The sequence below is a fragment of the Rana temporaria genome, chromosome 7 (assembly GCF_905171775.1).
Source record: "Rana temporaria chromosome 7, aRanTem1.1, whole genome shotgun sequence".
Taxonomy (NCBI): Eukaryota; Metazoa; Chordata; class Amphibia; order Anura; family Ranidae; genus Rana; species Rana temporaria.
The window spans coordinates 18,542,669-18,569,602 of record NC_053495.1 but is presented as its reverse complement, the minus strand read 5'-3'; the positions used below and the strand labels follow the sequence as shown (position 1 = coordinate 18,569,602).

At 45.3% G+C, this 26,934-nt stretch overlaps 1 protein-coding gene across 4 annotated transcripts in view; it reads right to left on the bottom strand.

Annotated features, from left to right (window-relative positions):
- Nucleotides 1-1,024: 1,024 nt before the first annotated feature.
- The window catches only part of LOC120945118 (solute carrier family 41 member 1-like), a 42,631-nt gene continuing 16,721 nt past the window's right edge, over nt 1,025-26,934 (bottom strand). For 3 of the 4 annotated variants that reach the window (XM_040358991.1, XM_040358990.1, XM_040358993.1), the window contains 9 exons: nt 16,454-16,561; nt 14,388-14,459; nt 12,670-12,814; nt 9,469-9,615; nt 8,821-8,965; nt 7,367-7,446; nt 4,375-4,509; nt 1,712-1,860; nt 1,025-1,425 (listed from right to left, as the gene is read on the bottom strand). In XM_040358991.1, the coding sequence (XP_040214925.1) occupies nt 1,237-1,425; nt 1,712-1,860; nt 4,375-4,509; nt 7,367-7,446; nt 8,821-8,965; nt 9,469-9,615; nt 12,670-12,814; nt 14,388-14,459; nt 16,454-16,561 (1,170 nt within the window). In that variant the 3' untranslated portion in view covers nt 1,025-1,236. Of the gene's footprint in view, nt 1,426-1,711; nt 1,861-4,374; nt 4,510-7,366; nt 7,447-8,820; nt 8,966-9,468; nt 9,616-12,669; nt 12,815-14,387; nt 14,460-16,453; nt 16,562-18,959; nt 19,365-26,934 lie in introns of those variants that run through there. The other variant, XM_040358994.1, reaches the window with a different exon arrangement.

Below are 26,934 nucleotides of genomic sequence, written 5' to 3'. Positions count from 1 at the left end.
GACGGTGTAAGTCAATTACACCTGTTGGATCTTAGGGCTATCTATGCGGAACTGATTCTATAAATCAGGCGCATAGATACGACAAGCGTATCTCAGAGATACGACGGCGTATCTCCTGATACGCCGGCGTATCTCTTTTGTGAATCTGGCCCATAAACTTTAATGGCATCCCAGTCTTAGTCCATAGGGTTCAATTGGGGCCGAAACAACTAATCGGTTACAATTTTCATAATCGATTAATCGTCCAGTAGCATAATGGGGTTAAAAAAAAAAAAATTGTCCGTTTATAGTACAAAAGAGCAAATCGCTACTGTAAATATTACTTTCACTGTCCCACAGTAAAAAAATGAACCCCTTACAGTAGCGATTATTTACTCTTCTTTTTGTACAAATTTTAGTTTTTTTTAACCCCCATTATGTTACTAAATTTCATGCGTTTTTGCGGCAATTTGTGTTTTTTAACCACTTAACCCCCGGACCATATTGCTGGTCAAAGACCAGAGCACTTTTTGCGATTCGGCACTGTGCGCTTTAACTGACAATTGCGCGGTCGTGCGACGTGGCTCCCAAACAAAATTGGTGTCCTTTTTTTTTCCCCCCACAAATAGAGCTTTCTTTTGGTGGTATTCGATCACCTCTACGGTTTTCAGTTTTTGCGCTATAAACAAAAATAGAGCGGCAATTTTTAAAAAAAAATATTTTTTACTGTAATAAATATCCCCCAAAAATATATAAAAAAATATTTTTTTTTCCTCAGTTTAGGCCGATACGTATTCTTCTACATATTTTTCGTAAAAAAAAAAAAAAAAATCGCAATAAGCGTTTATTGATTGGTTTGCGCAATCAATTTTTAGGAAACGACTCGATGAGAAAAAAATAACCATTCTGGCCACTAGATGGAGCTAATGATACAGAAATTAATGTTTTATAAAAATACAGGGAAATGTCGCTCCGGTGCATGAATGTTTTATAAATGGACCCCAAGCTATCCCTTCTACTAGAAGATAAATGCACTTTTGAAGACTATGTTTTCAGTAAAATTTATTCTATCGGAAATAAACGGCATCAGATTTATATACACATAAAAAAACAAATTCTTTCCATTATAAATCCGGTGCAGTGTTGTTCGTCGGGCTGATAAATATTGCGAATTCCAAGTCCTATTTGGTGTTGGCTGCTGGTAAGAAATTTCCCTGGATCTTCTGCAAAAACTGGCAGCAAAATGAAGGAATCAGTCTAATTGCCCAGCTCTGCCTCCTCTGTACCAGTGAGAAGCCAGACCAAGCGGAAGCAGATGGCAAGGAAACCGGTACCCAACAGGTCCCCGAGGGCAGTGAGGTATGGGATGGAGTAATTATCCGGGTCCAGTCCTCTCCGCCACACGAACCGAACAATGAGGTCCGCTACATAGAGCAAGATGCAGACCTGGAATAGGAAGCAATGGCAGTTAGAGGGAACTGGAAATTAAAGTGACTCTGTGCCCAGATCATGCACAATAAAGTTTTTACGTCAAGCAGAAAAAATAAAAATTGCAAACAAACCATCATTCACCTATGTAACTATAATCACTGTGGAGAAACATCCTGATCATTGTCACTGGACAGTGATCACCAAACAAGATACATTGTGCATAGAAACTGCTATATTATTATGTATTTCCAGGTGAGAGCAAGACAATGCTACTACTACACTACCGCGTTCCCGGCCTTACCTGTATGAGGGCGGCGGCCAAGTAGAAGGTAACAAAGAGTACGGTGAGCGAGATGTGACCGCCTTGTAACAAGTGGATGGTGTACAGGAAGACCAGGTGACCAGGGACAACCAATAGGAACAGTACTCGGGCTGATTTGGAATTAACACCTGAAAAAGAGAAGAAAGTAAATGTAGACAGACACAGGAAGGTACTCCCATAATATATTTTCCAGCACACAGCCTGTGATTGAAAAAGACTCAGCTCTGCTCCCGCGTGTGTGTGGTGGGGGGGGGGGGGGGGGTCCCGGGAACTCGATGTTCCCGGGAGTCCCGCGATTTCGGTCGGCAAGGGCAGAACAGGGGGATGCCTTTGTAAACAAGGCAATCCCCTATTCTGCCTAGTGACACTGTCACTGATGACCCTTCCCCGTGAACGGAGAACGGTCATCAGTAACGTGTCACGTGTAGCCACGCCCCTTAACAGTAAGAATCACTCCCTAGGGAACACTTAACCCCTGCAGCGCCACCTAGTGGTTAACCCATTCACTGCCAGTGTCATTTTTACAGTAACCAGTGTATTTTTTATAGCACTGTTCACTGTAAAAATGACAATGGTCCCAAAATAGTATCAAGTGTCCAATGTGTCCGCTATAATGTTGCAATCCCGATTAAAATCGCAGATCGCCGCCATTACTAGTAAAAAAAAAAAAAAATGCCATAAATCTATCCCCTATTTTGTAAATGCTATAACTTTTGCGCAAACCAATCAATAAACGCTTATTGCGATTTTCTTTTTTACCAAAAATATGTAAAATACGTATTGGCCTAAACTGAGGAAACTTTTTTTATATATATTTTGGGGATATTTCTTATGCCGCGTACACACGGTCGTTTTCTGCGATGTAAAAAAAACGACATTTTCTGTGAAGTAAAAAACGACATTTTTAAAACGACACTTTTCCAAAAACGATGTTGCCTACACACCATCGTTTTTCTCACACTGCTCTAGCAAAGCGAGGTTACGTTCACCACGTTTTTCCATTGAAACTCGCTTCATAACTAGCTTCTGGGCATGCGCGGGTGTAAAAACGCCGTTTGAAACGTCGTTTTTGCTACACACGGTCAATTTCTGTGAAGTCAAAAACGACGTTTTGAAAAACGACACATAAAATTGAAGCATGCTTCAATTTTTTTTGGTCGTTTTTCAGAAGACATAAAACGTCGTTTTCTCCCACACACGATCAATTAAATTGACGTTTTTAAAAACGTCGTTTTTTTACATCGCAGAAAACGACCGTGTGTACGCGGCATTATAGCAAAAGGTTAAAAATATAGATTTTTTTTCAAAATTGTCGCTCTGTTTTTGTTTATAGCGCAAAAAATAAAAACCGCAGAGGTGATCAAATACCACCAAAAGAAAGCTCTATTTGTGGGGGGAAAAAGGACGCCAATTTTGTTTGGGAGCCACGTCACACGACTGCGCAATTGTCAGTTAAAGCGACACAGTGCCGAATCGCAAAAAGTGGCCCGGTCTTTAAGCTGCATAATGGTCCGGGGCTGAAGTGGTTAAAAAAGAAAAGAAAACAAATGCAGCCACCACATCTAATGATTGGTAAGCTGCAATATATTATTTTTTTTTGTTTTAACTACTTGCCGACCAGCCGCCGCAGTTATACGGCGGCAGGTCGGCTCTGCTGCGCGAGATCACGTAGCTATACGTCATCCTGGTCGCGATCACCGCTTGGTACCCGTGATCGCTCGTTACAGAGCGACTGGTCCTGTCAGGGGAGAAATGCCTGACCGTCTGTTCATACAATGTATGAACAGCAATCAGTCATTTCCCCTAGTGAGGCCACCCCCACCTACAGTTAGAACACACCCAGGGAACATACTTAACCCCTTCCCCGCCCCCTAGTGTTAACCCCTTCCCTGCCAGTGGCATTTTTATAGTAATCAATGCATTTCTATAGCACTGATCACTATAAAAATGCCAATGGTCCCAAAAATGTGTCAAAATAGTCCGTTGTGTCCGCCATAATGTCGCAGAAAAAAAAAAAAAAAAAAAACGCTGATCGCCGCCATTACTAGTAAAAAAAAAAAATATATTAATAAAAATGCCATAAAACGACCCCCTATTTTGTAAACGCTATAACTTTTGCGCAAACCAATCAATAAACGCTTATTGCGATTTTTTTGACGAAAAATAGGTAGAAGAATACGTATCGGCCTAAACTGAGGGAAAAAAAAGTTTTTTTATATATTTTTGGGGGATATTTATTATAGCAAAAAGTAAAAAATATTAGCTTTTTTTCAAAATTGGCGCTCTATTTTTGTTTATAGCGCAAAAAATAAAAACCGCAGAGGTGATCAAATACCACCAAAAGAAAGCTCTATTTGTGGGGAAAAAAAACTACGCTAATTTTGTTTGGGAGCCACATCGCACGACCGCGCAATTGTCAGTTAAAGCGACGCAGTGCCGAATCGCAAAAAGTGGCCCGGTCTTTAAGCTGCATAATGGTCCGGGGCTGAAGTGGTTAAAAAAGAAAAGAAAACGAATGCAGCCACCACATCTAATGATTGGAAAGCTGCAATATATATATTTTTTTGCACTTTAACATGAATTGACTATGAATGGTATCGCTGTTCTCCAGGGCGTTGCTCCCATTCACAGCTCTTACATACCGGAGGAGAAGAAGGTGGTGAAAGGATTGGGCCAGTGCTGCCTCATCTTGTATGGCAGGACGCCCGGCATGCTCCAGAAATGGAGGAAGGTGGAGATCCGACTGGCCTGAATAGCAACCAGGTTCCCGGCCACACCTGCGGGAATAAAGATCATTGGAGCAATTTCAACTTTTCGGTGAAACAAATAAAAATTCCTGACCAATAGCATTTCAGATTGAATATGAACTCCCAATAGGGTGAAAGCAACTACTAAATTTGTGTAAAAAAAAAAAATCTGAACTTCTTCCAATTCTGTGCCACAGCCGTTCCTTCACTAGAAGCTTCTAATCTTGATAAATAGCAGTGAGCACTATGATCCGTTATATCTGGGGGAGGGGCAGTAAGGATTCAGCATTATTGCTTCTAGAGCAGAAGAAGGAAATCTGCAATAGAATGGGATCAGTAAGAGCTCGGGATGAAGTGGATATAACATCTGTCATATACACTATATTACCAAAAGTATTGGGACGCCTGACTTTACACACACATGAGCTTTAATGACATCCCAGTCTAGTCCGTAGGGTTCACTATTAAGTTGGCCCCACCCATTGCAGCTATAACAGCTTCAACTCTTCTGGGAAGGCCGTCCACAATGTTTAGGAGTGTGTCTATGGGAATGTTTGACCGTTCTTCCAGAAGGGCATTTGTGAGGTCAGGCACTGATGTAGACAAGAAGGCCTGGCTCGTAGTCTCCTCTCTAATTCATCCCAAAGGTGTTTTATCAGGTTGAGGTCAATACTCTGTGCAGGCCAGTCAAGTTCCTCCACCTCAAACTCGTCATCCATGTCTTTATGGACCTTGCTTTTCAATTAAAAATCCACCCCCATCATGTACAAATCCGCCCCTCACCGACATGGACACGCCTCGGCAGCGCGAGGCACAATCTGACAATTCTTCTGTCGGGCTATTGTGCGCAGGCGCCATCTCGCCGACACAACAGCTGATCGGAAACTCAGCTGTTGTGCTGTTCCGTATGACGCATGTGCCGTTTGTCCCGGGCACTTCTCGACAGAACACCAAAAAAGCTGTCAACTTCGACAACCAATCATAGGCGGCAGAAGCAGTCCCTGTTCGCAGCTGCACTCATGCAAAGGGGCCTATATGCGTGCGCTGTGTGGAATGCCTCCATCACTATGATTGGCTGTCCACTTTAACAGCTTCCAAATTCATCCCTTCCAGTGATATACTGATCGGCAGCTGCAGCCGCTGATCAATGACAAAGTTGAGCAGGTCCCAACATTCCTGAGCTCATCACTGATCAGCGGGTCCTGCCATCAGAATACAATGCCCCTGTGTGGGGGATTCTCCATCCATCTTGATGGTGTGAATAAGGAAATCTGTTATGGCCATGCATGGCCAGCTTTATTATGTCACAGAGGAGTATACAACTAACCAGGGGCGGACTGACAACTCATGGGGCCCCCGGGCAATAGGAGATTATGGGGCCACGTAGTACACACACACACACAATATACATACACAGAGAATACACATGCACACACTGAAAAGGTACAGGGGAGGCGGGGCAGCTATAATCTTGGGATGTTTAACTACATGCCGACCAGCCGCTCCTCCCCCTTGCTGTGAATGACAGGTTATTTACATATCTCATGCACTAGCCTTAGACAGGCATTATTTTTTAATTCCCACTCCAATACTTTTCTGAAGTCATGTGGTTACTTTTCTGGATTTTGACTGGATGTTAGTGATCATAGCAGAATTTAGTGTAAGGAACACACAGGAGAAAATGCATGTTGACAAGGGGAGTGTAGAGGTGGGCGGGGAGTCTACTGACATCATGACTCCACCCACCGAGCTCCGGACAACAGATCGACCCACAGAATCTGCAGTTTTTCAGTTCTTATAACCGACAGAGGGGAGACATTTGACAGGCAAGGATACATGCAAGAGGCATCTATATCCTTATAGATCAGCACTATCCGGCGTATAAGACGACTTTTTGCATCTAAAATCATGCCCCAAAAGTCGGGGGTCGTCTTATACGCCAGGTACTGGTCTGTCAGATGGCGGCCATCCATTTTTTAAAAGCCGCGCCTCCTCCTCAGACTGTTCCGTGATAGGCGGAACACTAATTTTCCCAGCAGAGCCTCTGTTCAGTGTTCTGCCTATCACGAATGCCTTCTTATCCTCGGCCTCGGACGAGAGGACATCCGTGATAGGCGGAACACTGAACAGAGGCTCTGCTGGGAAAATTAGTGTTCCGCCTATCACGGAACAGCCTGAGGAGGAGGCGCGGCTTTTGAATAATGGACGCCCGCAGCCTGAGAAACTCTGCAAACAGGGGAAGGTAGGAAGATCGTCGAGGCAGGCATACTGGCACAGTGAGGCAGGCATACTGGCACAGTGAGGCAGGCAAACTGGCACAGTGAGGCAGACAAACTGGCACAGTGAGGCAGGCATACTGGCACAGTGAGGCAGGCATACTGGCACAGTGAGGCAGGCATACTGGCACAGTGAGGCAGGCAAACTGGCACAGTGAGGCAGGCAAACTGGCACAGTGAGGCATGTATAATGGCACAGTGAGGCAGGCATACCGGCACAGTGAGGCAGGCATACTGGCACAGTGAGGCAGACATACTGGCACAGTGAGGCAGGCATACAGGCACAGTGAGGCATGTATAATGGCACAGTGAGGCATGTATAATGGCACAGTGAGGCATGTATAATGGCACAGTGAGGGGTCGTCTTATACAGTGAGTATATCCCAAAACCAGCATTTTAGCTGGAAAATTAGGGGGTCGTCTTATACGCCGGCAAATGCAGTAGTTAAGAAAGGATGAGAGTGGGTTTACATCCACTTTAAATATGCTTTCTGCAAATTGTCGCAGGCAGAATCACAGCAAATCTGCCCGCGATTCAAAACACTCACTTGTGAATGCAGCCTAAGAAATGCCATGCAGCCATTGCTAGAGACAAGTCAGAGGGGACGTACCATTAATAACCGGAGTGAATACGGCCATTCCTTCGAATTTGGGATCCGTTACGGTTTTGTCCAGGATAAGGCCACCAATACTAGGAAAGATCAAGAAGAGAATAATGTATAAATACGTTTATGTGGCACTACCAAAAAAGATAGGCCTTGACCTTCTGTGCCATGTGAGTTTTTTAATCAACAGTCCATCTCCATTCACTTTATACGTTTAGTAAATGTAAGCGCCAACCAACACAGCAACTTCTGTTCACCAAAGTGTGCAAATTTACACCAAACATGGGCTATTTAGCACTCTAGTTGATCTTGTTATCAGCTCTTTTGTGTTGGCCGTAAACAGCACAATTTGCAGCATCACAATTATCAGGTTGTATCTGAGCTTCTGGGAAGTGATGAGAAAATACTCTTATGCGATTTACACATGGTGGAAGGAAAGAAAATCGCTTGATTCCCCCATCAAAACAGTCAGCGTTCATAGGGGAATTCCTCTTGCTGCACTATTGTGTTCCCCTGGTGGGGGGTCACAGGGAGCTCTTCCAGCCAGCAGAACACAATGATTACTACTAGTGGCTACAGCCAGGGCTGTCTTAATGAGAGGGCACACCTGGGCACTGCCCAGGGGCCCCAGCTGCACGGGGGGGGGCCCTGTTTTTCACCCAAAGCAGCTGGTCCTTGAGCCCACGCTGCCCCAAAATTGGGGGCCCCATGATGGCACTGGGAGTGATAGATACACAGGGGAGGCAGTCTGCCTCCTACCTACTTGATGTCTGTTTACCTGCACTGTCATCATTGTAGGGGGCCCCAGAGCATTACTTTGCCCAGGGGCCCATGATGCTATTAAGACGGCCCTGGCTACAGCCACCAGCAAAAATCGCATGCAAATATTCCAACAGGCTGGCTGTACCCAAGTCGATCGATTGACTTGGGTACACCAGCTTCCCCATGGATGGATCGAATCTCAGCCAGTCCCTGCTATTCCATACTATTTGCCACCCCGCCCAAAAAGTCACCACTGCTCGTAAGTGTTGTTGTCCAATAGGCAAGTAGCATTATGTACAAACCCACAGGCAGATGAACCTATCTGTGACATTTAGGGTGACCACGTGTCCCGGATTGCCCGGGACAGTCCCGTATTTTGCAGGTCTGTCCCGGGCACCTTTATTCCAGGACAATACAGTGTCCCGGAATGAAACTGACACAGCTACCCCCCGGGCCAATCTGATGCCCCCAAAAAAGGCCGCCACATCACCGCTTTACTCAATAAGAGTACTTGCCCTAGCCTGGAATGCCTGGAAGAGCACAATCCCCTCCCCCTGCTTGTGATTGGAGAAATCATAAATCCTGTATGCCCACAATGCACGGGCCCGCCACTGATCAGGATCCTAGCAAACCGACAGCTGGCATGCGATTGTTTGCTCCATTCCTCTTGCTCTAATCTGTATATGAGGTTCCCTCACCTGCTAATGGACATGGCTACAATGACCGGCTGCCAACCAGATTTCAGGACTTCAGCAATGGAAGGGGTTTGCTTAGCCATCGCTACCCACAGCGGGATCAGGATGATGAAGACCACACAGATTAGCGGAGAGAGGTACTGAATATCTGCAGAGACAGAAGAAAGAGATTTATAAGCAGGAGGGAATATATTGAATCTGTTTGCACATGACATAAGCCCGAGGGCTTTCACACTGAGGTGATGCGCTGGCGGGAGAGAAAAAAATCTCCTGTCAGCAGCATCTTTGGAGCGGTGAGAGGAGCGGCATGTATAACGCTCCTTCACATTTAAAACAATGGGAAACCGCGGCAATACCGCCCGCAATGCGCCTCTGCGGGCGGTATTAACCCTTTATCGGCCGCTAGCGGGGGTTAATACCGCACCGCTAGCGGCCGATTCCCGCTGCAATCCCGGCGGTATAGCGCCGTGGCTCCCGCTCCAATGTGAAAGGGGCCTTAATCTTGGATCGACCAAAGCTATGTAATATGAGGATCTACCCAATCAATTTGTATCCAATCAGGCAAGGCCTTGTACTACATACTTGTTAATAGATCAGTCAGGAGATTATACAATCAGATTGGAGCATGGGTGATGAGCTTAAGAGTCTTACCTCTGTAGTTGAAAAGGGTGGTGCTGACACCAGCCAGAAGCGACAGTGTGATCAGATCCCCCAGACTAGCAGCAATGGGTGTGGCCACATTGTCTGGATTTATTCCAAATTTCCTGGATGCAATGATGACTCCAATCATCACCAGACCTACCGGACACAAAAATATACAGATGTCATGTTTGGCATTTTCTTAACACTTGGGTTTTTCTTTCACCATCTGCTGGATGCACAGTATTAGAAGAGGTTGAGGTATGCAGCACCCTCTTAGGTAGGTGCTAGGAAAGTTAGATAAATGTTAGTAGTAGGTACATTTCGTTGCCTCCTGTAGGCAGTGTGGCTATAGTTCTGGGTAAGGTTAAAGAATGGTTTGGCTCTCTGTATCCAGTGAGCTATGATTGTTTAGTTAGGCCTTATCCAGAGGCGTAGCTTGAAGCTTGTGGGCCCCGATGCAAAAGTTGACCTGGCCCCTGGGCTGTTCTCACCCTGTGCTCCTCTCCATTTAGTAAATGGCTCACAGCTTGTCCCCAGCCAATAAGAACGGAGGGGTGTGGACCGTGGAAGGCAAAGTGGAAGCCTAGTACTGGAGTGTGGCTGTGGAGCCCTTGGGCAGATCGGAGCTGGACTTTGTGGAGGATGTGATAATATGACAGGGAGGCTGCAGGGGCACCCTGGAGCTAGGGGTGGGGTTGCGATTGTGACCCCTGAAAATCCTTATGCTACGCCCATGGCCTTATCTGTGTGCTCTGCTGCTGACAATATGCTGGATAGCTCCCTCTGTACCCAGGTAACTTGAGAAGTTTCTGGATGATAGGTGTGGAGTTTTGCAGATAGCAGCATGAATATTGATACAGCTTTGGCCTATCCCAGAGAGGCAGGCTCTCAAGGCATGTTGGAAACTATATTTACTCCAAGAGCACACAGAGCTCTAGGTCTTGTCCCAAAGTGGAGGGGTCCAGCCTGAGGGGGGGCACACTGCCCTCTCAGGCAAAAGCAGCAGAGAGGAGGCCTCAGGTAGGTGACATATGGGAGGAATGCTGAGACCCAGGTGCTTAGAAGAAGCTGACATAGGGGAGCTATCTGCCATAGATCTGTCTGTTATCACTGGAGGGCATTGCTTGTTAGATAGAAAGGTAGCTCCATCTGTCCTTGGGCCTTGTGAGTACAGACATTGCAAGATCTTGGGAACATTGTGCTTTAGCAAACCCTCTGGTGCCTTATTATGGTCAGCTGTGGATCTAATAAAGAGCTTGGTCCAGATATCTTCCTACCCAAGGAGACTTTGCTCTAATGGCTCTACTTCTACTTAAGCTGAAGTCTACTATTTGTTACAAGTCTGGACTTCATCATAGCTATTAATACCCCTTGAAATTTTCCACATTTTGTCATGTTACAACCAAAAACGTAAATGTATTTTATTGGGAATTTATGTGATAGACCAACACAAAGCGGCACATAATTGTGAAGTACAAGGAAAATGATAAATGGTTTTCAACATTTTTTACAAATAGTTATTTGAAAAGTGTGGTGTGCATTTGTATGGCGCCCCCCTAAGTCAATACTTTGTAGAACCACCTTTCTCTGCAATTACAACTGAAATTCTTTTTGGGCATCTCTCTACCAGCTTTGTACATCTAGAGGGACATTTTTTCCCATTCTTTGCAAAATATCTCAAACTTTGTCAGATTGGATGGAGAGCGTCTGTGAACAGCAATTTTTAAGTCTTGTCACATATTCTCATTTGGATTTAGGTCTGCACTTTGACTGGGCCATTCTAACACATGAATATGCTTTGATCTAAACCATTACATTGTAGCTCTGGCTGTATGTTTAGGGTCGTTGTCCTGCTGGAAGGTGAACCTCCGCCCCAGTCTCTAGTCTTTTGCAGACTCTAACAGGTTTTCTTCTAAGATTGCCCTGTATTTGGCTCCATTCATCTTCCCATCAACTCTGACCAGCTTCCCTGTCCCTGCTGAAAAAAAGCATCCCCACAACATGATGCTGCCACCACCATGTTTCACGGTGGGGATGGTGTGTTCTGGGGGATGTGCTGTGTTAGTTTTCCACCACACATAGCATTTTGCATTTAGGCCAAAAAGTAAAATTTTGGTCTCATCTGACCAGAGCACCTTCTTCCACATGTTTTCAGTGTCCCCCAAACTGCATAACGGAACTTCTTGTTTCTTTCTTCTTGCCACTCTTCCATAAAGGACAGATTTGTGGAGAGCACGGCTAATAGTTGTCCTGTGGACAGATTCTCCCACCTAAGATGTGGATCTCTGCAGCTCCTCCAGAGTTACCATGGGACTCTTGGCTGCTTCTCTGATTATTGCTCTCTTTGCCCGACCTGTCAGTTTAGGTGGACAGCCATGTCTTGGTAGGTTTGCAGTTGTGCCATACTGTTTCCATTTTCGAATGATGGATTGAACAATGTGCCGTGAGATGTTCAAAGCTTGTTATATATATATTTTTTTTGTTATAACCTAACCCTGCTTTAAGCCTTCCCACAACTTTATCCCTGACCTGTTTGGTGTGTTCCTTGGCCTTCATGATGCTATTTATTCACGAAGGTGCTCTAACAAACTTTTGAGGGCTTCACAGAACAGCTGTATTTATACTGAGATTAAATTACACACAGACGGACTCTATTTACTATTAGATAACTTTTAATGGCAATTGGTTCAACTAGATTATAGTTAGGGGTATCAGAGTAAAGGGGGCTGAATACAAATGCACGCCAAACTTTTCACATATTTATTTGGAAAAAATTTGGAAAACCATTTATCACTTTCCTTCCACTTCACAATTATGTGCCACTTTGTGTTGGTCTATCACATAAAATCCCAATAAAATACATTTACCCTTTTGCTTAAAAACATGACAAAATATGGAAATTTTCAAGGGGTATGAAAACTTTTTCAAGGCACTGTAGTTCTTATCTTTGGAGTACCCCACCACTTCCCTCAACCCTATCCATGTTCACTAAAAATAAAAACCACAAAACATCCCCTAGACTGGTTCGGGGAGAAAAAGTAAATGAGCCTATGTGCCTGGCTGCGGGGGCAGAAGTTTGGAAAGACCCGGACAGGAATCTGGTGGCTCCTATGGGAGTAGCGCTACACATATTTATTATCCAGAGCTCAGTATCTTTTTAAATTAATAAATGAGCTTTTGCTGATCAGGGCAGAAAAGGATGGCTCTTACCCAAGGACAGGGCAGCCACAAACGCCGTGGTGACACTGCTAGCGCAGAGGACTGCAGCTTGGTCCAGCTCAATGTAACCTTTAGACAGAGCCCCTAAGATAACGGCAGCGACAGCAGCCAGGAGCCCAACCACTGTGGCCTGAACCTGAAATGACAGCGAATTCCATTTTCATTTTTGGTAGAAGAAATAAATAAAATGTTAAACAGTGTTCACCATATGATAGTACGAATGTAATCAGAATTTTAGACCCGGTTCACACAGGGGCGACCTTTTAGATGACTTAGCCGCCTGACAAGACACACTACATTCTGTATAATGGAACCATTCTAATAGGAGTCACTCAAGTCGCTCCGACTTAGAAAAAGGTTCCTGTACAACTTTGGGGTGACCTCAGAGAGGCTTGCATTGACTTCTATACAGAAGTCGTTTTGCAAGCCGCGCTGAAGTTGCGCTGTACAGGGCGGCTTCAGAGTCGGGTGACTTTGAAGCCGCCCCTGTGTGAACCGGGTCTATTAGGGTTTAGATTGATTTTTGGAAAGCAACTTGCTTAGTTTTAGTTTTTCAGGACTTATAAATACACAGCAAAATTACTCACGTTGCATATGTGTTAGTGCCGAGTATATAATGGCGATAAAATAATAGTAGGATACAAGTGATTGGTACTGGAAATTTGTGTGCTATATTATCAGTTTAAAGTTATTGTAAAAGGTTTAATTTTTATTTTTTTTAAATAACAAAACATGTCATACTTGCCTCCACCTGTGCAGTTCGTTTTGCACAGAGTGGCCCCGATCCTCCTGTTCTGGGGTCCCTAGGCGGCTGTCTCGGCTCCTCCCCGTAATAGCTAACCCCCTTGCGGGCGTGCTCCCTGTCATACACTCTCTCCCTGTCATACACTCTGCATCCATAGACAGAGGCCCAGATTCACGTAGGGCGGTTTAACTTTAAGCGGGCGTAGCGCATCGTATTTACGCTACGCCGCCGCAACTTAGAGAGGCAAGTGCAGTATTCACAAAGCACTTGCGTCCTAAGTTACGGTGGCGTAGCGTAAATGTGCCGGCGTAAGCGCGCCTAAATCAAATGAGGAAGAGGTGGGCGTGTTTTATGTTAACTAATCATGACCCCATGTAAATGACGCTTTTTACGAACGGCGCATTCGCGCGCATGCTCAGTATCACGTCGAATTTTCAAAGTAAATTGCGCCCGCTCAATGCTTAGTCTACGCCCAGCCCCATTCACAGAAGACTTACGCAAACAACGTAAAATAGAACGCTGTTCGTACGTATGTCTTACGTAAACGACGTATCTTGATAATTGTAGTTACTGCAATCTACTGAATATCGGATCCAGACTACGGAAGGACAGTGTTGCTGTAAGTGTATAAAGCTCAACTGCCTTGCTCCATGCTGTCAGCCCAATACAAGGAGATTTCTTACATGTTGTGGAAAGGTTAGTGACCAAAACTTTATGGATTAATTGTGGTGCGGAGAAGTTTGGTCACCAGCCTGGATTGCTCTCTGGCAGGGGTATCCAATGCTCAACTCACGTTGTGTTGCTAAACTTCCACAAAGCATAGAATGGGAAAAAGCAATGTTTTTATCCAAGGAACCATCATTTAAATAGGAATCTTCGATACGCATAACTAACGTTAGAAAATCCATAAGGGAAATAATACACCTAAAAGTTCTAACCAGAGCAAGATAATGATATGACCAACCTGAATTAAAGCTAAATTGCTGACTGCCATCTTCCACCTTTCACTGGGGTCATCCATCTGACCTGTGTTTGACTGCAAATATAACAGAAAGACAGATTTGTGTTACTAATCAATGCTCAACTTTTATATCTTCAGATTGAGGAGGATATGTGCAGCAATAGAAGTGAAAGATGGTAATGAAGAGAGATGGTGTATCCAAGAAGGTAATTGTCGGGTAGCGAGAGGAGGAGGAGGAGAATTAGAAGAAGGAAGAGACGAAGAAGGAGGAGGGGGAGGAGAAGAAGGAGGAGAAGAAAGAAGAAGGAGGAAGAAGAAGGAAGAAGGAAAGAAGGAAAGAAAGAAAGAAGGAAAGAAGGAAAGAAAGAAAGAAGGAAAGAAGGAAAGAAAGAAAGAAAGAAAGAAAGAAAGAAAGAAAGAAAGAAAGAAAGAAAGAAAGAAAGAAAGAAAGAAAGAGAAAGAAAGAAAGAAAGAAAGAAAGGAAAAAAAGAAAGAAAAAAGAAAAGAAAGAAAGAAAAAAAGAAAGAAAGAAAGGAAGAAAGAAAGAAAGAAAGGACAAGGAAGAGAAGGGAAGGAAGGAAGGAAGGAAGGAAGGAAGGAAGGAAGGAAGAAGAAGAAGAAGGAGGGGGAGGAGGGGGAGGAGAAGAAGGAGGAGAAGAAGAAGGAGGAAGAAAGAAGGAAGAAGAAGGAAGTAAGGAGGAAGGAGGAAGGAGGAAGGAGGAGGAGGAGGAGGAGGAGGAGGAGGAGGAGGAGGAGGAGGAGGAGGAGAAGAAGAAGAAGAAGAAGAAGAAGAAAGAAAGAAAGAAAGAAAGAAAGAAAGAAAGAAAGAAAGAAAGAAAGAAAGAAAGAAAGAAAGAAAGAAAGAAAGAAAGAAAGAGAAAGAAAGAAAGAAAGAAAGAAAGAAATAAAGAAATGAGAGGGGAGAAGAAGAGAAAGAGAGGAGCAGGGAGAGGGAGAGAAAAAGAGGGGAGAAGAGAGGAAGAAAGGAGAATAGCAGAAAAAAATGGCAGAGGAGAGGATAGAAAGAAAAGAAAAGGAGCAGAGAGAAAGAGAGATTAGGAGAAATGAGAGAAGATGAGAAAAGAAGAGGAGAACTGAGAACAGAGTGAGAAGAGAAGAGGAGGAGCAGAGGAGAACAGAGATGTGGGGGAGAAGAAGAGAGAAGAGGCGTACGAGAAGAAAAGAGGTGAGGACAGGAAAGGGAAAGAAAAGAAGATATGAGAAGAAAGGAGTGAAGGTGAGAGGAGAGGAGCAAAAAACGAGAAGAAGGGGAGACCGGAGAAGAGGATGATAAGAGGATAGAAGAGAGGATAGGAAAAGAGAAAAAGTGAGGGTAGTAGAAGTAGATGAGGAGGAAAGGGAAGAAAAGGAAAGATGAAGAAAGAGGGAAGAAAAGAAGAAAGGGAGATGTAATAAGAGTGAAGAGGAGAAGCAGAGCAGAAGGGTCGAAGTGTAAAAGAAGAGCACATAAAAGACAAGGTAAAGAGAGAAGGGGTTAGGAGAATAGAGAGAAGATGAGAAAAAGAGAGGAGAGCAGATAAGAGAAGAGCAAAGAGGAGGAGGACAGCAATGAAGAGGAGAAGAGGAGAACAGAGAGGTGGGGGTAAAGAAGAAAGAAGAGGAATAAAAGAAGAAAAGAGGTGAGGACAGAAGGGGAAAGAAAAAAAGGATATGAGAAGAAAGGAGTGAAGGTGAGATAGGAGAAGGAGATGATCAAAAAAGAAAAGAAGGGAACAGAAGAAGGTGATGAGAGGAATGAAAATAGAAAAGGAAAAAAAAAAAAAAGTAAGGGTAGTAGAAGAAGATGAGGAGAGGAGAAAGAAGCAGAGAAGAGGAGGAGGAGGAGGAGAGAAGATAAAAGAAGAGGAAGGCAGAAAGATGAAGATGAGAGGAGAGAAGATGACAGGAGAAGAAAAGAAGTAAAAAAGGAGGGAATGGAAGAAGAAATGGGGGGAGGAAATAAGTGAAGAAGAGAAGAAGAACAGAGAGGTGAAAAAAGGAGAGCAAATAAGAGACAAGGTAAAGAGAGAAGAGGTGAAAAAGAGAGGAGAGCAGGAGAGATCACTTACAGCAGTGGAAAGCCGAGAAGCCAGCGTCATCTCCAGGTTCCCCTTAAGGCCAACCAAAGCTGGCACCAGTATGAAAACATCTGTGATGGTTCTGAAGACATCCCAGTGCTGGAAAGAGTTAAACACACAGTGATTGCTGATTAGAAGAACAGTGTACTATGAATAGGACAATCAACAAAGTACATGCGACTTCCACTTATGTCAGCAGACAAGATGGCTCCATCCCAGCCTGCAACTCTTTGGGCAACAACAATCTTTGATTCACTCAGATTATAACACCTGGGAATGGGAAGGGGAGCACAGTCCCATGCATAGGTGTGCGCAGCCTATTGCAATTAGGGTGTGCACCCCAAAGCTCAAACACAGAGCAACAGAGGCAGTGGCTAGGGGTACACACACGTCACGGCCGCAATGCAATGCTTCACAGCCACTGAAAAAATTACAGATTGCAAAGCACATGTGAACGTTTCCTTCATTTGTTTTTTTAAAAAAATTAAGTTTTTCCTTTTACATTTTTCATTATTTTTTTACCTGCCCTTTTGGGGGCTTTGGTAAAGTATCAGGGTTCTACACAGACCCCTGGTGTCCTACATTTAAGAATGAGAAATGGAGTGAGGGCAGAATGGAGGCACAGATGCTAAAACTGACCCCCCTGCAGAACCACCGGAGGGGGAGAGAGAGAGGAGGAGAATCTGGCAGCGTTGCAGGGGGAGGAACAAGAGGATCTGTTTCTGCAATAAGGCAGTACAGGAGGTCCTCCGGCTACTTGTACTCCTGCAAATTCTCCAATATGAAAACTGATACCTTTGGTTCAGGTGCAACTTCCATTGTCATACACTTTGACAATTCGCATCTGAACCGCTGAACAAAGTCGCATTGGAGGAAGCTGAAGTCCCACAGTCAAAACCGGTACCGCACATATGTGTGGTCTTGAATATAAACAAAAAAGAGTCAGTGCTACTACCCATACATCACATGAAAGGCAGAGCTCCCGAGTGCTCGATCCAGTCGCTGGCTGCGTATAATAATGAGGAAAAAGATGATCCGCACTCCGGTCGTTGCTCTTAAATAATAGACGTATTTATTGACAAGCCACAGTAGACAAACGCAATAGAAAAGGTTGACGCGTTTCAGCCTAAAAGGCCTTAGTCATAACCACCATGTGAAGCCAGTCTTAGGGCCCTTTCAGACGTGCGGACCGTGAGGCAGATCCTCAAAGAAATTACGCCGGCGTATCTGTTGATACGCCGCGTAATTTCAAATTTTGCGCGTCGTATCTTTGTTGTGGTATCCACCAAACAAGATACGACGGCATCTGTGTTAGATCCGACAGGCGTACGCCTTAGTACGCCGTCGGATCTAAGATGCAATTTTCCGACGGCCGCTGGGTGGCGTTCACGTCGTAATCCGCGTTGAGTATGCAAATTCGCTTTTTCCGACGATCCACAAACGTATGAGCGGCTGTCGCATTCTTTTACGTCGTTTCCGTTCGGCTTTTTACGGCGTATAGTTAAAGCTGCTATCTGGTGGCGTACTCAATGTTAAGTATGGCCGTCGTTCCCGCGTATATTTTTGAAAATTTTACGTTGTTTGCGTAAGTCGTCCGTGAATGGGGCTGGACGCCATTTACGTTCACGACAAAAACAATGACGTCCTTGCGACGTCATTTGGAGCAATGCACCCTGGGAGTTTTGGCGGACGGGGCACGCGCAGTTCGTTCGGCGCGGGGACGCGCTTCATTTAAATGAAACACGCCCCCTACTCGCCGCATTTGAATTCCGCACCCTTACGCCGCGAGAGATACACTACGCCGCCGTAACTTACGGCGCAAATTCTTTCAGGATTCAAAGATTTGCAAAGTAAGTTACAGCGGCGTAGCGTATCTCACATACGCTGAGCCCACGCAAATGTATGTGGATCTGCCCCCGTATGTCTGCTTTTTCATCCATCCGTTTAGGGATGAATAAGGGACATACATTGGTCCCTATGTGATTTCGGGTGTCAGCGGATAAACATCCGTTGACACCCGTAATCACCCGCCTCCGCAAAGATCCGATTTTGCAGACGGAAGAATGTTCTATTTTTTCTTCCGTCTGCGGATCGGATGAACACGGACACACGGTCCGTGTTCATCCGATCCCCTATTGGGGAGAGCGGAGAAAAGACAGGGCGGTCCCTGCACAGTGTGCGGGGACCGCTCTGTCAGCCGCCGGCTCAGCGGGGATATACGGAGCGATCCCCGCTGAGCTTACGGACACACGGAGGCGGATCATTACTGATCCGCCCCGTGTGAAAGGGCCTTTACAGTTCTTCAGAATTATAAAGAAACTGTAAAAAAAAAATCATTAGCCTAAAAAAACTGTCATATAACACTAAAAATAGGTATCGGTAATTGGTATTGGTGCGTAAAAGTATCAGTGCTCGTACTCGGTCTTAAAAAAATGGTATCTGTGCATCTCTACAATATATAATTCAGTAGCTACATCTACCTTTTTTTTTTACTCACTTGGAATAGGTCCATCAGAAGTCCAGCTCCCACCATGCCATACCCAGACAACAGGAAGGGCACAAGCACTTGGGCAGCAATGGAAAAAAAAGTCTCATTGATAAACCCATGCGGGTGCCTTGAGAGCTTGCACTTGAACCCTCTCAACTTTCCTCCATAATAGCAAAACTCCAGGTCCAACTGAGTCACCGACATGTCGGGTATTCCATAGTTTCCAGGTGGAAATTGGGTTCAAACCAAGAGCAGAGTCCGTTCTCCCTATTAGTGGACCCATACAAAGTCACGTCTTCTCTGAACCCAGCGGAGCGCCAAAATGACGATGAGTGAAAGAGGACGGACGGTCCCTTAGATGTTTCTGCCACGAATGAGGGACAGGAAAAGGGAAACAACTAGACTCGTTAGATCTAGGTGAAGGTTGTGCTTCCTGAGGGTATAACGCTAGTTTTGACAATGAGTCATGTGCTTTAGGCAGATAATGTAGCCATGTAGTGGGACGTAACTGCAGCCCATGCTGCTATCTCTAAACCACAAAGCTCAGAATCCCGTCACATACTAACGTCACGCCTCCTGGACCTTCTATCAGTAGGTTGACAGGGCAAAGTAGCCTTGCCGTTCCTCGGAACACGCTCAAGTTTCAGAGAATAAGATTCTGATGAAAAGATGAGTAATTTGTATTTACTATTGCCCATGTCTAGTGAAAGAGAGAAGTCTATAATCAGGAATGTACGCTGGTCACCGGCATCGTCACACCAAGCGCCAAAGTATGGCCAATTAGACTGTAGATGCTTATCAGCTGTCATCACTTCCTATTCACTTTAGTTCATGAAAATGTAGTTAAAAATAGTTTCTTGATGCAGATGGATTCTAAGTGAACACAGTGGGCAAAAATCATGGAAAAATTCAAGGGCACCTTTGTGTAATATTCGTTTTATGGGATCAGTGCCCATGCAGGGCCATCTTAATGCAAGGGCACTTCCCGGGGGCTCCACAATAATCTTGCATTACATCATACTTGCTAACTGTCCTGGACTTGCTGGGGCAGTCATATGCCTAGATTCACATAGATTGCCGCAACTTTGCGGCGGCGTAGCTTAAGGAATTTAAGCTACGCCGCCATAAGTTAGCGAGGCAAGTACATGATTCACAATCGGCGGGCGTAAGGGCGCCTAATTCAAATGTGTTTGAGGGGGGCGTGTTTTATGTTAATAGTGCTTGACCTTCCGTTTTTTTACTGCGAATGCGACGGGCGCCTACATTTCTCAGTGTGCATTGCGGCTAAGTACGCCGCACGGCCTATTGATTTCGACTTGGACGTAAACGACGTAAATCCCGATTCACGGACGACTTACGCAAAAATTTTGACGCGGGAACGGCGGCCATACTTAACATTACTATTCCATGTAGGGCTAAGCTCTAACTTTAGGCGGCCTATCTCTAACATAAACGGCGTAAAGGTACTGCGGCGGCCGGGCGTACGTTCGTGAATCGGCGTATCTACTCATTTACATATTCTACGCCGACCGCAATGGAAGCGCCACCTAGCGGCCATCCGAAATATTGCAATCTAAGATAGGACGGCGCAAGCCGCCGTATCTTAGATATGTTTAAGCGTATCTCTGTTTGAGCATACACTTAAACATAAGTCGGCGTAGATTCTGAGTTAGGTCGGCTTATCTACTGATAAGCCGGCCTAACTCTTGCTGAATCTACCTAATACTTTTTAGTAAACTGTCCCGATAGGGTTGTGTCCCAGGAAACGTCCCAGAACCTATACTGTGCCCTCCTGATCCCAGTGTTGTGCCCTCCTGACCCCCCGGTACTGTGCCCTTTGTGTTGACTAGTCTTTGATTTATGGAATGTTTTCGTTTTGTAAAATCAATTTTATTAAATGTACTAATGAATATGGGGTAGATTCAGGTAGATTGGCTTAATTTTATGCGGGCGTAGCGTATCTCAGATAAGCTACGCCGCCGTAACTTAGTGAGGCAGGTTTTGTATTCACCAAGAACCTGCGCCCTAAGTTACGGCGGCGTAGCGTAAATCTGCCGGCGTAAGCGCGCCTAATTCAAATTGTGAAGAGGTGGGCGTGTTTTATGTAAATAAAACATGACCCCGAGTAAATGACGTTTTTGACTAACGATGCATGTGCCGTCCGTGAAAGTAACCCAGTGCGCATGCTCCACATTAACCTGCAAAAAGCCAATGCTTTCGACGTGAACGTAAATTACGCACAGCCCCATTCACGGACGACTTACGCAAACGACGTAAAACTTTCAAAACTTGACGCGGGAACGACGTCCATACTTAACATAGGATACGCCTCATATAGCAGGTGTTACTTTACGTCGGAAAAAGCCTAACGTAAACAACGTAAAAAAATGCGCCGGGCAGACGTACGTTTCTGAATCGGCGTATCTACCCAATTTGCATATTCCTCGTGTAAATCGACGGAAGCGCCACCTAGCGGCCAGCGTAAATATGCAACTAAGATACGATGGCGTAAGATACTTACGCCGGTCGGATCTTAGGGAAATTTATGCGTAACTGATTCTAAGAATCAGGCGCATAGATACGACGCCGCACACTCAGAGATACGACGGCGTATCTGGAGATACACCGTCGTATCTCGTTGCTGAATCTGGCCCTATATGTTTAATTCTATCAACTATTTATACTTTATTTCTTGAAAGTAGTTGTGTAAATTGGGGCAAGCTGGTGGGGCCCCAGTGCATTACTTTTTCCAGGGGCCCATGATGCTATTAAAGCGGAGCTCCACCCTAAAGTGGAACTTCCGCTCATCGGAACCCTCCCCCCTCCGGTGTCACATTTGACACCATTCAGGGGGAGGGGGGTGCAGATACCTGTCTAAGACAGGTATTTGTACCCACTTCCGTGAATCTTCTCTGCAGGGATTCTGCGGGTAGTTCATCACTTCCCGCCCGTTGTGTTCTGGGAAACACTCGGCTCCCAGAACACAGCGGGGACCAGTGAGGACAGCGCTGCGTGACTCGCACATTCGCCGTAGGGAATCGGGCAGTGAGGCGAGAACGCTTCACTTCCTGATTCCCTCACGAGGATGGCGGTGCGGGCAGCAGATAGATGAGCGATTGCTCGTCTTCTGCTGCAGACGTCGCTGGACTCCAGGACAGGTAAGTGTCCATATATTAAAAGTCAGCAGCTGCTATTTCTATTCACTCTAGGGAAGCCATTCGCAACCAGGGCTCCGTGGAACTTTAGACTTTTTTAGACCTTAACAAGTCAGTTTTAATTATCGTGCATAGCATTAAATCTATGCTTATGTTCCATAACCTGGTCTCCATCTATCCCCTGTGGCTGGACACAGCCCTCCTTTCTCACTCGATCCGGATTTTTGGCTCCATTGTCCATTCTTGTGGGCTTATCTTGTCCATTTGTCCTCCGTCTTGGGCGGGCTGAGGTAGGTATTTGGTCTCCTATTCGCAAGCCACAGCAATATGAATATGCAAAATTATCATGATTATTATTTTTGGTTATGCCTACATAAATGCACTATTCTAATATCTGTTTTTGTATTCTATGTCAGAGCTGGTTAACGGATTGGTGGTCCCATGGCGAAACATGTTGGGATAGGACACTTCACTGTGACTACCATATGTTCAATTTTGGGAAGCCAGCGACCCATCCTTTCCAATCTATGCTCATATAACCAGTTTTTAAGGAACCTTTTTTTCATACATATTTGTATTAATAAAATATATTTCCTTTTTTATACAAGTGCTGTCTATATGTTATTTGTCTATAGCACCATTATAATCCCACCCTGTTTCCTTGCTACTAAAATTAGTTTTATGGGATCGCTGCCCATGCACGTTCCAATTCCATCATTTAATTGTACAATATTTTCACTGTTTCTATTCACTCTAGGGAAGGCATTCGCAACCAGGGCTCCGTGGAACTCTAGGGTTGCTTCTGAAGTTCATAGGCCCCGTACACACGTCCGAGAAACTCGACGGGCAAAACACATAGTTTTGCTCGTCGAGTTCCTTGTGAAGCCGACGAGGATCTCGGCGAGCCAAGTTTCCTCATTAGACGCGAGTTTCACAACTCGCATTCGGTGCTAAGTATTTATTCCAATCCAATCCAATCCAATCCAACGAGGAAATAGAGAACATGTTCTCTATTTGGCCCGACGAGATCCTCGTCGGTTTCCTCGGCCAAAAGTGTACACACAACCGGGTTTCTCGGCAGAATACGGCTCCGATCGAGTTTCTGGCTGAATTCTGCCGAGAAACTCGGTCGTGTGTACGGGGCCTTAGAGGTTCCTTGAGATGTGGCTGATTAACCTGACTAGTTCCAGGTCCAATGCCACTTGGGGGGGGGGGGGGGGCACTGACCGCAGGATGCAGGATGGTCATGTGCTGGCCTTTAAACTGCTTAAGGGAATGCCCCATGTTATAGCAAAGCAGGTTAATGCAGGGGTATAAAAAAGTTCACAGTCAAGACATTTTCTTAGTTTTGGAAAGAGAAGGGAAAGATTTGAACCCCTATTTTTAATGCTATCCAAAGTTCTGTTAGAGAGATCACTCTTCACTTCCTGTGTTGGTGACAACAGTTTCATCAGAGAGGAAATGAGTGAAAATCTGCAACAGGGACACAAAGAAAAATAAAAATCTGACAGGGGTACTAGCCTTCCCCTTTTTTAGTTAATTTGTGTAACTCATAAGGAATTACAAAATTAGGTGTAATCTTTTTTTTTTATTTCATGATATTTCCTTTAAGGAAAAACTGCGTGTCCAGCATTAGCCCTTTGGCGGTAGGTCAGGAATCATCTCTGCGTATTTACCCTCCGGGCACATGTACAGTACAATTGAAAGGCCAAGTTACAGAGGAAAACCAGAAAAACAACTCCAGGCATTTCTGACAACATCAAGTATTACATCAACATCAAGTATCAGAAAGCCCCCAGGGACCACTTTTAAAGAGGACCTGTCTCTTGCAAGGTGTAGAAGACAAAAATGGACCAAATTAATGATGGTTTTATTTTTATTTTTGGCACTAAAGATGGTCATACATGGAGCGAATTTCAGTTACTGGTGAACCAGCCGAAATTCAGGCAATGGCAGAATCAGTCACCGGCGCCACTCCACCCAACAACATCCTTCTCTCCAAAAATAAATGGAGTGCGTGAATAACACTTATCAGAACAGTGTCTAAATCCAACTCTGATGCCGCATACACACAATCGGAAATTCTGACAAGAAAAGTTTGATGTGAGCTTTTGGTCGAAAATTCCGACCGTGTGTAGGCTCCCTCTGACTTTTTCTGTCAGCAAAAAATTGAGAGCTGGTTCTCAATTCTTCTGACGAGAAAAGTTCTTGTCGGAAATTCCTGTATGCAATTCCGACGCACAAAAAAACACACATGCTCGAAATCAATAGTTTTATGGCATTTTTATTAATATTTTTTTTTTACTAGTAATTGCGGCGATCTGTGATTTTTATCGTGACTGCGACATTATAGCGGACACATCGGACACTTTTGACGCTATTTTGGTACCACATTTATACAGCGATCAGTGCTATAAAAATGCACTGATTACTGTGTAAATGTGCCTGGCAGTGAAGGGGTTAACCAGTAGGGGGCGCTGAAGGGGTTAACTGTGTCCTAGGGAGTGATTCTAACTGTTAGGGGACGTGGCTTCCTGTGTCACGAGACTGATCGCTGCTGCCGTTGAGAGGGAGCAGACGATCGGTGTCCTGACACATGCTGACACTAGGCAGAACGGGGAGATGTTTGTTTACAAAGGCATCCCCCGTTCTGCAGCCCCATGACACACGATCGCAGGACACCGGCAGGCATCGAGTCCGTGGGTCCCACTGGCACGGTCACGGAGCTCGCGGCAGGGGCACGCACACACGGCAGCAAATTTAAAAGGGACGTACCTGTACGCCTATTTGCCTGTCTGTGTCGTTCTGCCGACGTAAATGTTTGTGCGGCGGTCGGCAAGTGGTTAAGGAGATGTATTTTTAACAGGAAAATGTTTAAGAAGACTTTCAAACGATTTCTACACTATATGGCCATATTTTTGTGGACCTCTGACCATCACAGCTATATGAGCTTGATAGGCTTCCCATTCCAAGTCTATGGCCATCAATATGGAGTTGGGACCAGTGGCGGTTCGTCCATAGTGGGCACAGTGGCGACAATGGGCACAGTGGGGACAATTGGCACAGCGGCATGAATGGGCACAGTGGCGACAATTAAAGGGCATAGTCACATTGACATCAATGGGCACAGTGGCGACAATGGGCACAGTGACGACAATTAAAGGGCACAGTGGCTGTGTTTGATGGCATGGCACAGTGGCTGTATTTGATGGCATGGCACAGTGGCTGCGTTTGATGGCATGGCACAGTGGTGCGAATTGATGATGGCATGGCACAGTGGTGCGAATTGATGATGGCATGGCACAGTGGTGCGAATTGATGGCACAGTGGCTGCGTTTGATGGCATAGCACAGTGGTGACAATTGATGACACAGTGGCTGCGTTTGATGGCATGGAACAGTGGTGACAATTGATGGCACAGTGGCTGCGTTTGATGGCATGGCACAGTGACTGCATTTGATGGCATGGCACAGTGGTGCGAATTGATGGCACAGTGGCTGCATTTGATGGCATAGCACAGTGGTGACAATTGATGACACAGTGGCTGTGTTTGATGGCATGGAACAGTGGTGACAATTGATGACACAGTGGCTGTGTTTGATGGCATGGAACAGTGGTGACAATTGATGGCACAGTGGCTGCGTTTGATGGCATGGCACAGTGACTGCATTTGATGGCATGGCACAGTGGTGCGAATTGATAACACAGTGGCTGCATTTGATGGCATGGCACAGTGGTGACATTTGATGGGCACAGTAAGGCTGCAATTTTTTTTCTTTTGAGCACCAGTCGCCACTGGTTGGGACTCCTTTGTCACTATAACAGCCTCCACTTTCCTGGGAAGGCTTTCCATGAGATTTTGGAGTGTGTTTTGGGGAATTTGCGTCCATTTATGAGGTCAGGTACTGATGTTGGATAAGAAGAATCAACGTTCCCATTCACCCCAATCATGTTCAGTAGGGTTGAGGTGAGTCCTGATCTCAACCCTACTGAACACGATTGGGATGAATTGGAACGCTGATTGTAAGCCAGGTCTTCTCATCCAATATCGGTACCTGACCTCAGAAAATGGACCCTCCACACCAAACTCATCAAACCATCTCTTGGGGCACAGTCACGGGGGAACAGAAAAGGATCTTCCCCAAACTGTTACCCCAAGTTCCAAAGTCCATAATTGTCTAAGGCCCCTTTCACACCACTGCGGTTTCTTCTGTGTCTTCTATCTTGCGCCCAGGGTGGGTGTCTCTCCTGCTTCTGGGTCAGTCCGGTCTTGTCTACGTGTTTACAGACACGGTAGTAGAATCGTTTTGTGACTCAGCATTTGTGAGATGAGTTGGCACTTTCCATTCTAACATTCTTTTACCTTAGTGAGTTGGCTGCTTCAACCTCTCTCTCAAATTCCTTTCTCTGAAATAATTTAAAGACTAAATTCACCTTAATGAAAAAAATAATACAGTGTAACCTCGTATTATGAGCATAATCCTTTCCAAGAGAATTCTCGTAATCCAAAGCACTCGCATATCAAAGCGAGTTTTCCCATTGAAGTCAATGAAAACGAAAATAATTTGTTCCGCATTGACTTCAATGGCATGCAATACCACATGTGGCCAGAGGTAGAGGGGGGCCCCCGGAGGACCGCCGCACGCCGATATACGTCGGCAGAATGGCACGGCTGGGCACATGGACGTATATATACGCCCCCTTTAAGAGCCCAGCCGTGGGTGGCGCGCGCACGTGACCTGGTCCGAAACTGTGACCGCGCCTGCGGGACCCGATCGCCGCTGGTGTCCCGCGATCGGTCACCGGAGCTGAAGAACGGGGAGAGGGCA